The sequence below is a fragment of the Arabidopsis lyrata genome (genome assembly GCF_000004255.2).
Source record: "Arabidopsis lyrata subsp. lyrata unplaced genomic scaffold ARALYscaffold_1, whole genome shotgun sequence".
NCBI lineage: Eukaryota > Viridiplantae > Streptophyta > Magnoliopsida > Brassicales > Brassicaceae > Arabidopsis > Arabidopsis lyrata.
In genome coordinates, this window is record NW_003302555.1 from 1 (window position 1) to 11,947 (window position 11,947).

Genomic DNA, 11,947 nt, shown 5'->3' on the forward strand with positions numbered 1-11,947 from the left:
TCACTTTCACTTCTGGATGCTTGTGGATATACACCTCACCATTCCTGTTCAACTCCTCCCCCTGTTTCAGTTCAGCAAAAGTTTAACTCTGCGGACGGCATCTACCCAATGTAAAACCAAAAGAGTTAGAGATGGTTTCTCTACTTGGTTCATGAGGCCCAGGCTAAGCACCTTCACTCCTTTTTTATCTGCCTCCAGTATCGCTTTCTCAATCATGTTGTTGATCGCGTCTTTCCTCCATTTTAACAAGTACTGCATGCATCATATATCACCATTAATATATATATATATATATATATATATATATATATATATATATATATATATCAGCAAGCAAATTCACCAACCTACAAATATCTTATAAAATAGTTAAACAAAAGGATCAATTAATGATGATGAGGAGGACCTGTAGATTATATCTAGGTATCATCCAAGACTGCAAGTTGAGCTTCTTGAAGGAGTTTCTCTCAGCGACAAAGAGGCGGGCGTAGAAGAGCGTGAAGATCATGGAGAGAGAGGTGAAAGGCCACAAAAGGCGCATGAACCATCTATAAGAGAAGGGGTAGGAGGCAAATGAGGCCAAGCCAATGCGCAAATGGTATATGGACTCTGGCGTCGTCAGGTGAGTTAAGTGCACCACGTCCACTATATCATCTCCTCTTTCTAGAGATTTCTCGTACAACGTATCCGTGCTTTCATCCATTGTGCCGTAGATGTAGTCATACAAGGGCATGAAGAGGGAGTAGTTGGTCCGAAACTGCGTGTGGTGCAGCGAGTGGAATCTGCAATTCTCATACTCCATTTATTATCCAAGATTAATGTATTTTAACAATAAACTATTGAATTTTTTTTAGAATAGCATTGAGCTAAATTAAAACCGAAAAAAAAAAAGACACCAGAGATATGAATCAAGAAAGGTTATATATAATTTAAGCTTTAGAGGGACCACCTGCTATATATCGAGTTATCGACTAATGAATTTGATATTTATAGTTCTCAAAGGATGTTTGGTTAAAGATGATATCAATGCGTAAAGTTGTGGGAAATTGGAGTATGTGCCGACGTTGAACGATATAAGATATTATTAAATAGTTTTTTTTTTTTTTTTTTTGTGGTCCACGGATTCGGTAGTTAACGATCATATTAAGCATACAACAACATCACGTCACCCCTTTTTTATAGAGGAACGGAGAATGTGTATGGAATTCTATTATATATAATAGCATATATACCCTGTATTAGTATGCTTTATTATTTGCTTAGATTTTATGATGGCCATAAAAGAGAATTAATTAATATGAACTAACTAGTTGTTTGTATCAGATATCAAGAATGGTTTCTGGTAAATGCTTACATTACGCCAAATTGTGTTCTACAAATTTGGTACTGTATGAAACAGAAGAGGAGTTGTAAAGGACTTACGAGGGAGTGTAACAGAGGAACTTGAGGGGAGGAAAGAGGTGGAAAAGGCGCTTAGGGATTAGCTCGAAGTTGCAGTGTCCCATGTTGTTCATGAAGTCTATGTAGATTATGTATCCGGCGAACGAAAATATGGACGCCGTTTTTGTTAGCAACGTCGTAAGTAGCGGTATCGCGAAGAGCACGAAGTATGCTATGTGCTCCGCAAACGGATGTATCACCGCTGTATACATTTATCATAATCACATTATATATAGCTATATATGCCCCATAGGTAACAGCTACTATAGTTAGGACGTTTTACGATGTATTTTACGTATAATAAATAAATAATCCGAAATATATAGGCAGCGTAGAAGTCAAAGGTAAGAAACAAGAGTTACAAGTGATGGGCTCAGTGACGATAGAGGAGTGGTGGTGGGAATGGTAGCGGGAATAAAGAAAGTGATGGTGGAGAGCTTTGTGGAGCCAATAATAGAGGAACTCCACCGGTCCGGCGTGAATAAGCGCTGCCATCAACACTCCGTCAGTTCTCCACCAGGGAAGTTGCTTGGCCTCCGGCAACAGGCAGATGCCTGTATAGAACAGCACTCCGTTGAACAAGATTTGGTCATCCCTGCGCATATACGTGTATATCAGGATTTAATTAGTTGATTATATATACTCACGCACGCAGGTAGGTAAAAAATAAGAAAAAAACGCACCAGTTGGTCTCCCTGTCGACCTGATTGAAGTCTATTCCCTTGTCGACGATGCGCCTCTTTCCCGAGGACGTATAGTAACGGGACAGAGAGATCCAAACCTGGTTGTGCAGAATTCTGAAGAGCAAGAAGGGGAATACAAGGGAGTACCCGAGATCCCTCTTCTCTGGATCATCTGTCACAAACCTGTATGTGCTATGGACAGCCCATGGTGCTATTACGATGTACTTTTGTATTGTTTCCATGTCAAAACAACATATATATCAGTAACGGGATTCGATCATAAGCGCGTTTTTTTTTAAAGACAAGAAAACAGAGTGCACCTTGAAACTCCCGAGGGGTGTCCAAGGCCAATCGGTGAGGACTCCTGGTTTTGTGGCCATTATACCGTCGAATGTAATATGTCTGTGCACTGTCTCTCCAACTCTTGTGAGCCAAGGTACATTATATAGCAAGGTATCAAACTCCTTAATCGGTAGATATGTGGAATGACGAAACCACCCCTATCGTCCCACCAGTTTAATTCCTTGTGGTAGGGCCAGCTAAGACCAAACATGTACTACTACCATTGGATGCTCTCCACATGGATCCTCATTTATGACACTCAGCTAATTACCCCCTCCCACCTTCATCGATGTTCTGATCATATCCATGCGTTGAGGAAATGCACTGGTTAATGGATGGCTTCTTATATTTATTTCTAGATATAATTGAAAGTAAGGGTATTTACCCATGAATGCATAGCCAAGTTGGGCATGTGATAGGTATTGATGCTTGGAATCTACTAGCCAATCAAGATCATGCACGTTGAAGCGCCAGCTAGTGTCTGTTGTTCCGACATTAAATGAAAGAAACGTAAAAATATCTAGATCTAATACTCAGAGGGCAAACCCCTTAAGCGAGCCTTGAATAGTACTTGTATACGTTTCGTTTTTAGTAACTCCATCCATCTCCCACCGCCACAAATTATATAAGATGTATACGCACCCTACCAATCCTTAATTAGGTAGCAAATGGACCATGCATGAGTAAGGACCATTTAAGTAAAACCTCGTCCAGTTTTTGCAACTACTTTGATTTGATGATGCACCCAAATATATATATATATATATATATGTTATATTTTTGGTTTTTATTAAATATGCACGCAGATATTATTTAGTTAAGATGTAATGATCATATCACTGTTTCTGAAGATTTTTATTGAGTTTTTCAAAATTTAACTAAGCATTTCAAACGACGAAATTGTTTGCCCTTTCTAACATATATGAAGCACGTGGCACCAAGCGTAACAAGGTGTAGCTAGTACTTATATATATATAGTCTATAGAAAAACATGATAAACGGCAAACACTGGAAGGGAAGTAGATTAATCAAGAGAGGGGAGATAGATATGAATATGAAAAGCTCATAGATGAGATGGGGGGAGACCGAGAGGTTGGAAATCATGGCGAAGAGCAGCTTCCCAGATGGCGTGGAGACGGAGGACATTGCAAGTGTTGCCGCAGTCATGCTCCTCCCAACCCTCAAGTGCATGCACTATACCTCCTACTTTCCATGCACTCATCACCCTCCTTCCCAGCCAGTTCTATATACAATTAATAAGCATTCATTCATTAGATTATGAACACATCTACCAGCTTATGATATATAAAACTAACATATATATAGGAATTTTTAAAGATGTACCTCACATGAGTCGATGATTTGGGCAGACTTGGGAACACGCATAGCTGGAGTGGACTCGTAGAAACAGTCCTTGCGGAGTTTGTTGGGCGGAAAGTGAGAAAAGGGAACAAAGAGGGTTCCTTCTTTTGCCTTCATCTGCTCTTCGTTCTCTATTCCATCCCCCACCAACCACACCGTTAGGGAGTAATAACTATTGCTTGTAGACAGTACCAGATTCTTGCCAACCCCAGATTTGATGAGTTTGCTGTGTTCCTCCTCGCGTAACACGACCACCTATATATACACAACACTACATTATTTTTTGTTTGATATGAGAAGCTGAGTATATTCCAATTCCCTCATATCTTCACAAACCTTGACGCCCTTTTGGCACAGAGCAAAGACAACAGCCGAAGCGACCTTTGTGAGATTTCCTCTAAAGACAATTTCCGTGGTTTCCTTTGGAATATTGTTGATAACCACCGCAGCTGCCATGCTGCTCCCGTCCACTAGTTTTATCTTCAACTTCGGATACTTTTGCACGTAGATTTCTCCAGACTTGTTTAGTTCCTCCCTCTCATTAATTGTGTGTTAATTAGTTACTTTTTTCTTTTGCCAGCGTGTGTAATTAGCTGCAGTACTTATCCAATAGTTATTCATATAGGATGGCTTTGAAGTAAATAAATTAACTTACATTGTTCATCAGGCCAAGACTGATTACTTTCACACCCTTTTCATCTGCTTCAAGAATAACTTCCTCTATGATATTGTTGATGGACTCATGGTGGCGCAGTGATTTATACTACCGCCGCATGTTTTATGTGGCAAAATTAGTAGTAAACTTTAGATGCAACTTAAAAAAGGTATCCCAACGAGAAAAGATTTATTGTTCATTTTAGGTTGTTTTTTTTTTAAAAGGTTATTTCCTTCCTACGTAGTACGTAAAAGCTAAGTGAGAATAAATATGTATTTTGTGTGTGAAAGTTTGGAAAATAGTGGTGTGAAGTCCAACATAAATAAGTAAACCCGTATGTGTGTAAAATGCTTATGTGAAAGGAAAACTTGGGAAGGAGGTGAGAGTGAAGGGTGAGATCACGGAGACGGTTTCGCTCAAAGACAAAGGTGCGCGAGGAGAGAGCGGAGGTGAGGACAAATGAGCAGAGGAGAGTGAAGGGCCACATGAAGCATGTGAGGTACCATGGGGATCGAGACCATAAGGGGCAAGAGGAGAGGGACGGGAAACCAAGGCGCATTTGGTAGATAGAGTCGTGTGTGGTGAGGTGAGTGAGGTGAATGATGTCGGGTGATTCTTCCTCTCTCTCCAACGACCTCTCGTATAATGACTCGGTCAAATTATCAGTCGTCCCGTAGATGTAGTCGTATATTGGCATGAACAGAGAGTAGTTGGTCCGGAACTGCGTGTGGTGGAGCGAGTGAAACCTTCAACATATAATTTGATGCCATTTTATATATATATGCATGCATATATTCAAATCCAAATAAATAGTAGTGATTTTATAAACGACGTACGAGGGGGTGTAGCAGAGGAACTTGAGGGGAGGGAAGAGGTGGAAGAGACGCTTAGGGAAAAGCTCGAAGTTGCAGTGTCCCATGTTGTTCATGAAGTCAATGTAAGTAATGTATGCAATGATGGAAACAATGGAGAGGATCCCACACAGGGACGCCGTTACCATGGGTATGGCAAAGAGTAGTGAGTAGGCGATGTGCTCGGCGAAGGGGTGCACCACAGCTGCCAAGTTTGAGTAAAGATATGAATGGATGTATATATAGAATAGAATAAAATGGTGGATGAAGGTACGTACACGTGATGGGCTCGGTGACAATGGAGGAATGGTGGTGAGAATGGTAGCGAGAGTAGAGGAAATGGTGGTGGAGAGCTCTGTGGAACCAGTAGTAGAGGAACTCCAGCGTGAAGTAGAGCCATGAGGATGGCTCCATCTAGTCTCCAGGGGGGAAGGTGGGAGGCGCCTGGGAGCTTGATGTTTGCGAGATACATGAGGAGAGTGTTGAAGATGATTTGGTCGTCCCAAGTGCGCTCTCGGTCCACTTGCTCAAACTCAATGGGCTTGTACACGATCTTGTTCGTTCCCTTAGCTGTCCTCTGGCGAGACACGCTGATCCATATCTGGCTGTGAACTATTCTCCACAGCATCAACACGACTATCATCAGTCTGCTGAGGTCTTTCTCCTCATCCACAGCCGCCGTCACGTACGAGTGCATGCTCGCCATCACCAACGGGGCCACCAAGAGGTACTTGAAGCTACCAAGGGGACTCCATGGCCACTCCGTAAGAGCTCCGGGTCTCAATGCCATCCAAAGGTACTTGAGCTAGTCTACTGTCGAAGAAGTTTGAAGGAAGTGCAATTTGGAGGTACTTGTTTAGAATGTGCATGACATAATAATCCCTAATAATAGTGTTATATAGAGGCATTAGACCATGTACATGGGCGATACTTTTAAAGTATCAGAAGCCCAGAAATTAATTTTTAATGGAGCAAACAATTAAAATGGGACTGATACGTATCAGTCCAATGACACTTTTGATACTCAGTATCAAGTGACGTGTCATTTTCTGATTTGTTGCGTTTTATCGAAAGGAGGAAAAAAAAAATTCATTTTGGAGGTCGAACTCTCCTCTCACGCGATCGGCGGAGGCTAGGTTTCAGATCAGAGCGTGTTCTGGGTTGAAAAAGAAGCTATGTTGATGAATCAAGAGAAAATCCAGAGGCTTCAAGGAGAGAATCGGTAACGTGTTTATTGTTGCTCGGTGAGAATGGCGTCATGAATCTCGACACAACAGGTCTTGTTGTTCTTGTGTCTAAAACCACTTATAGACATTGCAGAATATCAAGCTTGTGCTTAACGATGATGAACTGAACTTCAAGCTTCTCCATCCTCCACGTTAGTGTTATGTTCTTTCATTCGAGACAAAAATAGAGGGACGTCGTGTTATAGCTTGAGAAATACAAGGTTGTTGGTTTAGATTCATAGGATACAAGGTTATTGGTTTAGATTCATAGGATTGGAATCAAGAAATAGATTTGCTTGATTGGGTTTGATAAGAATGGGTTTATGGCTGCAAAGTTTCTGGTTTTTGCTGAGCGCACACAAGGTGTTTGATAAATTGCCAAAGAGAAAAACGGATTGGGTTTATGCAAATTTTAGCTGGCTGATGGATGAGATTCAAATAGTGAGTATGATTTAAGGGGTTGTGGAAGATAAGTAAGACAGTTGGTGTCTTCATAGCTTAAGGTCTATAAGTAAGACAGTTGGTGTCTTCATAGCTTAAGGTCGATAAGTAAGACAGTTGGTGTCTTAAGGTCTTTAATTAGAGTATTTGTGGACTCAATTCATCAATTCCTTCATAAGAAGCTATGTAACCAAAAGAAGAAAAATGTCAAGGAAGTGAATGATATCTCTTGTGATCATTCTCTTTTGTTGTCTTGCAGGTTGAAGTTTTAAAGTTAAATGAAGAAGCTTTAAAGTTAAATGTCAAGAAAGTGAATGATATCTTTTTCTTTTTACCCACTTTTACTTTATATTATGTTATCCGGCAATTGAGAATGGGCATGATGATGATGATGATGATGATGTGAGATATTGTTTGAAATTGTAGGAGACTACTCTTGGATGAAAAGATGAGAGAAAGACAAGTTGTTGGTGCCGAGAAGTTGATACAGCTCTTGCATCCGTCAGAAGACAGAATGGGCAACTCCATTCATTGCACTGGTTTGGAATCTCATCGATATACACCAAGCATTTTAGCAGCTTCGACTATTCTTAGTTATGTCAAGCACTAAAAACTCTCGTGAGTCATATTCCTTGCTTGTAACACTTAAGTTTTTTTGGTCATACATTGTCATCACTCATAAGGACCCCCTTGTTTGATATTAGAGTACACTCAGATTATTTTCTCAGCTCTATTACTCTTGCTATAGGTTGGAATTTTTATCATAAGAGTACTAACATATGATAAATTACAGTAAAGGGGATTATGATCCTTGTCGATTAGATTATCTCAGCTTGTCGATTACATATAACTCTGTTTCGGTTTGCTCTGTAACTTGATTTATAACTTATAACTTTGTTTTATTTTAGATTTGGTTTTTGGATTTTAAAATTTATTTATCATCATGTTTTTTTTTAAAAGTTTTTTTGAATTTTATGTTTTATTTTGCATAAGTATATTCTACGTTTTTTTATTGTAATATTATCTTTTGTAATCCTATGTTTTTTTAGATTTATTTTTGATTTTGCATTTTTTTTTTTATGATACTTAAACCGGTCTCACCAATGCAAACATATTTAGTAGGAGTATCATAAAAAATCTCAAACAATAAACAAATATTATAAATAATACTAAAAAATTCCTAATGATACTATATGAGTATCATCTATAACCATGCTCTTACCATGTGGGCTACTGCTGACTCTGTTGAAGAAGCACATGGTGGTGGAGCCCGCTTTACCATAGTAAAAATTAGGCCTGGGCAAAATACCCGGAACCGAATACCCGAACCAAAAAACCTGAAAATACCCGAACCGAACCCGAACCCGATTTTTAAAAATACCCGAATGGGTCCTAACCTCCTATCCGAAAAAACCCGAACCGAACCCGAACCGAATCCAATACCTGAATGTACCCGAATACAAATATACACCTAAAAATATTAGTTATTTTTATATTTATAATACCCGAAATACATAAAATTATAATCATAAATCCGAATATATTAGGTATTTTAGATATTTTTGGTTATATTTGGGTAAAGAGTAACCAATGTATTTTCGAGGAATCGGGTATTTCGGTTAGATTTGGGTATATATGAGTTAAAAGCCCGAACCCGAAAATATTCCGGGTATTTTTGGTTATTTTCGGGTATTTTGTTTTTTTTATTAAAATACCCGAACCGATCCGAACCCGAACCGAACCCGAACTGAATTTTTAGAATACCCGAATGGGTCTTGACTCCCTACCGGAATAGATCCGATACCCGAAAAAAAAGAACTGAACCCGAACGGGTACCCGAATGCCCAAGCCTAGTAAAAATGTTAGAATGTGCCTGACATAATAACCCATCCATGAGAAACTCAAAAAGTTTCTCAAACAAAAAAAATATTAATATTTTATTTGAATTTAGTTATATAATTAAATTATAGTTATTAAAACAAAATTTGACCAATGTACAAGACACAAAATTTCTCAACGTTTCTCATCTAGAAACTCTCCTTCTTCTCCTTCTTCTTATTTTTTGATTTTAGACAAATATGTAATGATTCTTTTTCTTTTTCTTACAGCAACATATATTATTATATTTTAAGAAAAGGAAAGAAACCTCAAACTTCAAATATGTAATAAGGAGAGGAGCCAGTGGGCATTGATTTGCCTTTGCCAAAATTCGGCTTTACCTCTGTTTACACATCAATGTCATTGGCCCACCTCCACCGGCCCCAACGCCGCCCATTTAATGAAGTAAAAGAAATTTAAGTCACGTACTTTCCTTCATTCTTCATTCTTCATTCTTCATTCAATAGTTGAGCCCAACATCAAATTAAAGCCCAATAATCAAAATCCCTGTTTTTTTTTTTAAGAAAAGAAATAATGCAACACATTCTTCCTTTAGGACAGTCACCATCTCCATCAAGCGAAAACTCCCATCAAGCGAAAACTCCTTTTGAAAAAAAATCTCCTTTTTTGTTTAATCCGCCAGCTTGAGCAATTTACGCAGGGAATTCAGAGGATAAAACACGAGAGTTTTTCCGAAATGAAGAACGGAATTAGCTTTTTGAAGTCGATTTTACTGTTTCTATCACTCTCATTAGTGCTGGCTAGCTCCAAATTGCACGGTAACTCCTTGGCTATGCTTTATCCCTTCACAACATCTGCGCTAATCTAGATTTGGATTTCTCGTTCAGCATTTGACCAGGCTTTATTTTGAATTAGCCACTCCCTCTGATTTAGTGATTTCTCTCAAGTTTTCTTTCTTTAGAACCAGATTCGACAGTTTAATATTATGTTGATTCATATTAGGCGGACTAAGTGTTAGTTAGAATGGCTGCAGGAAACCCAGCTCATGAAATGGTGGGCGTCTTGAACCAGAACAGAACAGCTCAGAAACTCGGCAAACTAAATGAGAGTCCTGGTCTTGGCTGCATGGCCCTCCAGTATGTTGAGCTCTGCGAGGGGAATTGCAATGTCAATAACACTCTCAGCTGTGACCCCCCTGAAGACGACTTCACTCAGGTGTTTGCTCCAAACTGTGGTGTAGAACTCCCCACTTTTGGTACCATAACTGGCCATATCCTCGGCTGCAGCTCAAAGTATGCAGCCCCAGAAGTCACTTTCTCAGACATTCTCTTTAGAGATAACAAAGCGTTATCGGTGCTCAGAAACAGGTCGCATACCGAGGTTGGAGTGGGAATGGCAAGGTTGCATAAAGGTACCTTCTTTTGGTGCCTTCTCTTTAGCGATGGTGTGACAAACTCCTCCTTTGCTCTGGAAGATAACGGCCGGGGCATCAAACAAAGAAAAGGCTGCTACAGCGGAAGTGCTTTTCCTTGCAGCAGCAATGCATACATGATGTGTATGCGTCTACTGAACAGCTTTCTGGGACTTGTCTTCTCTTCCTTCTGTCTATTCGAGAAACACCTTAAGTCTTGATTCTGAAAGGCAAACCATTTGCTTGTTGTTTGTAAAGACTAAAGAATAGATGGCACACTTTGTTATTGAATCACCAAATCAATGTTTTCCTTAATTTTTTGGAAAGAAAAATAAAAACAAAAGGTTAAATGGACGGATTATCAAATCACACTCGCTATACATAAAAGTGAATTGTCTTTACTAGAGCGTGAAAGGCTTTGCATAGACATCGAATGGTTGACAAGCAGTCAGTTGAGGCTCCTGTCAAACAACAGATTTAAGAAAACATTACCAATCTGTACCAACACAACAGAGTAAGAAAGGATTTTACCTGTCTTAATCCCCCAATCGCACTTCCCCCTGTCAGAAGCATGCTCAGCACAGTCGTCACCACACCACCGCTACCACCAATACCACCACCCTCATTCCCTGTATTCCTTATTGTGGTGCGCATCGAATTGAGAAGGCTTCCATAGGTTGTGCCTTGTGCGCTGCGTTCAATTGCTTGAATAAAACAGAAAGTCATAGCACCCGTAGACGTGATCTTTGACAGCGCCTGTGTATATGTTTTAATCATGAGAGGAGGAACCAACTACAACAGCAAGACGTATGATTAGACTCGTTCTACTTACTGATGTGTCGGCCGAAGTCTGATCATCATCACATCCACTGATTGATATGGCTTCTCCACCGGCTGTTCCTTTCCACAAACCAGACCTAGGCCGATGATCCTCCCACACATACTGCCCAGCTCTGTTTCAATAACAAATATGGATGTCTGTTAAATATAACGAGAAGGTAAGCAACTTCCCTTTTAGCAGCAGTTGAGGGACTAGTAACCTGTTCATTCTGCATAGGAACGGTAAATCAAGCACGGTGCCACTATGGCAAGCATCGATAATTGAATGGAGCTTGACACCATGTGGAAGAGGGCGTACAATGGTTGCGTTGATCTCATCGTCTACAATCATCCCCTGAGTTTCAAAATCCAGAGGACAGAGTGTTTCATCATAGCCATCAACTTCATCACCGTTGTAGTTTCTTTGACGAGAACCATGACCAGAGTAGTGGAAGACAAGGGAGTCGCCTGCAGTGCATCCCTGTACGAGCCAATACAATGCCATTCTCATATTTTGCTTGGTCGGGATACGATATGGATCAGTTTCTTCCTCTGAGAAAACCATCCATGATGAACAATTATTTAGTCAGCTATGGAGTTCAACACATTTATCACAGTGGTTCGAAATGGTAACTTGGAATGTGTTTTATCAGATTGAACAGCCAAGGAAAATTGTATTTGATCAGATTCAAAATCCAAGGATAGCAAATATAGGCGCATTGAATAGATAGAAATACTGTACCGGTAAGCATGAGAATTGAATCTGGGGAGAATTTGAATTTGTTGATGAGAAGGTGGCGCATGCACTTGGCGTCGTTGATGCAGCCTTTGAGCTCGTGGCGAGAGAAACGATACGAAATACCACAGATCACGGCCCT

At 39.9% G+C, this 11,947-nt stretch overlaps 4 protein-coding genes and 1 long non-coding RNA gene across 5 annotated transcripts; 2 read left to right on the forward strand and 3 right to left on the reverse strand.

The window, feature by feature from the left end:
- Window positions 1-4: 4 nt before the first annotated feature.
- Window positions 5-2,879, reverse strand: LOC9330760 (protein ECERIFERUM 1; the record flags this gene model as incomplete). The annotated part of the gene is made up of 7 exons (XM_002891972.2): window positions 2,444-2,879; window positions 2,124-2,347; window positions 1,803-2,035; window positions 1,423-1,642; window positions 407-782; window positions 145-252; window positions 5-61 (listed from the first exon to the last, which is right to left on the reverse strand). Coding segments are annotated over exons 1-7 (1,278 nt in total), but the record flags the coding sequence as incomplete, so codon positions are not given.
- A 433-nt stretch (window positions 2,880-3,312) lies between these two features.
- On the reverse strand, window positions 3,313-6,224 carry LOC9328081 (protein CER1-like 1). The gene is given in 8 exon segments (XM_021010907.1): window positions 3,313-3,708; window positions 3,810-4,082; window positions 4,164-4,364; window positions 4,483-4,590; window positions 4,838-5,228; window positions 5,319-5,538; window positions 5,612-5,712; window positions 5,714-6,224. Coding segments are annotated over 8 exon segments (1,884 nt in total). The 5' UTR covers window positions 6,124-6,224; the 3' UTR covers window positions 3,313-3,528.
- A 39-nt stretch (window positions 6,225-6,263) lies between these two features.
- Window positions 6,264-7,926, forward strand: LOC110224386. The gene is made up of 2 exons (XR_002329004.1): window positions 6,264-6,711; window positions 7,260-7,926. It is a non-coding gene; the product is annotated as an uncharacterized LOC110224386 (long non-coding RNA).
- A 1,216-nt stretch (window positions 7,927-9,142) lies between these two features.
- On the forward strand, window positions 9,143-10,565 carry LOC9325393. The gene is made up of 2 exons (XM_021013918.1): window positions 9,143-9,657; window positions 9,873-10,565. The coding sequence occupies exons 1-2, from the start codon at window positions 9,576-9,578 to the stop codon at window positions 10,469-10,471; spliced, it is 681 nt and encodes a 226-aa protein (XP_020869577.1). The 5' UTR covers window positions 9,143-9,575; the 3' UTR covers window positions 10,472-10,565.
- On the reverse strand, window positions 10,518-11,941 carry LOC9325394 (metacaspase-1). The gene is made up of 5 exons (XM_021013917.1): window positions 11,812-11,941; window positions 11,291-11,621; window positions 11,083-11,203; window positions 10,782-11,006; window positions 10,518-10,711 (listed from the first exon to the last, which is right to left on the reverse strand). The coding sequence occupies exons 1-5, from the start codon at window positions 11,870-11,872 to the stop codon at window positions 10,652-10,654; spliced, it is 798 nt and encodes a 265-aa protein (XP_020869576.1). The 5' UTR covers window positions 11,873-11,941; the 3' UTR covers window positions 10,518-10,651.
- Between the last annotated feature and the right edge of the window lie 6 nt (window positions 11,942-11,947).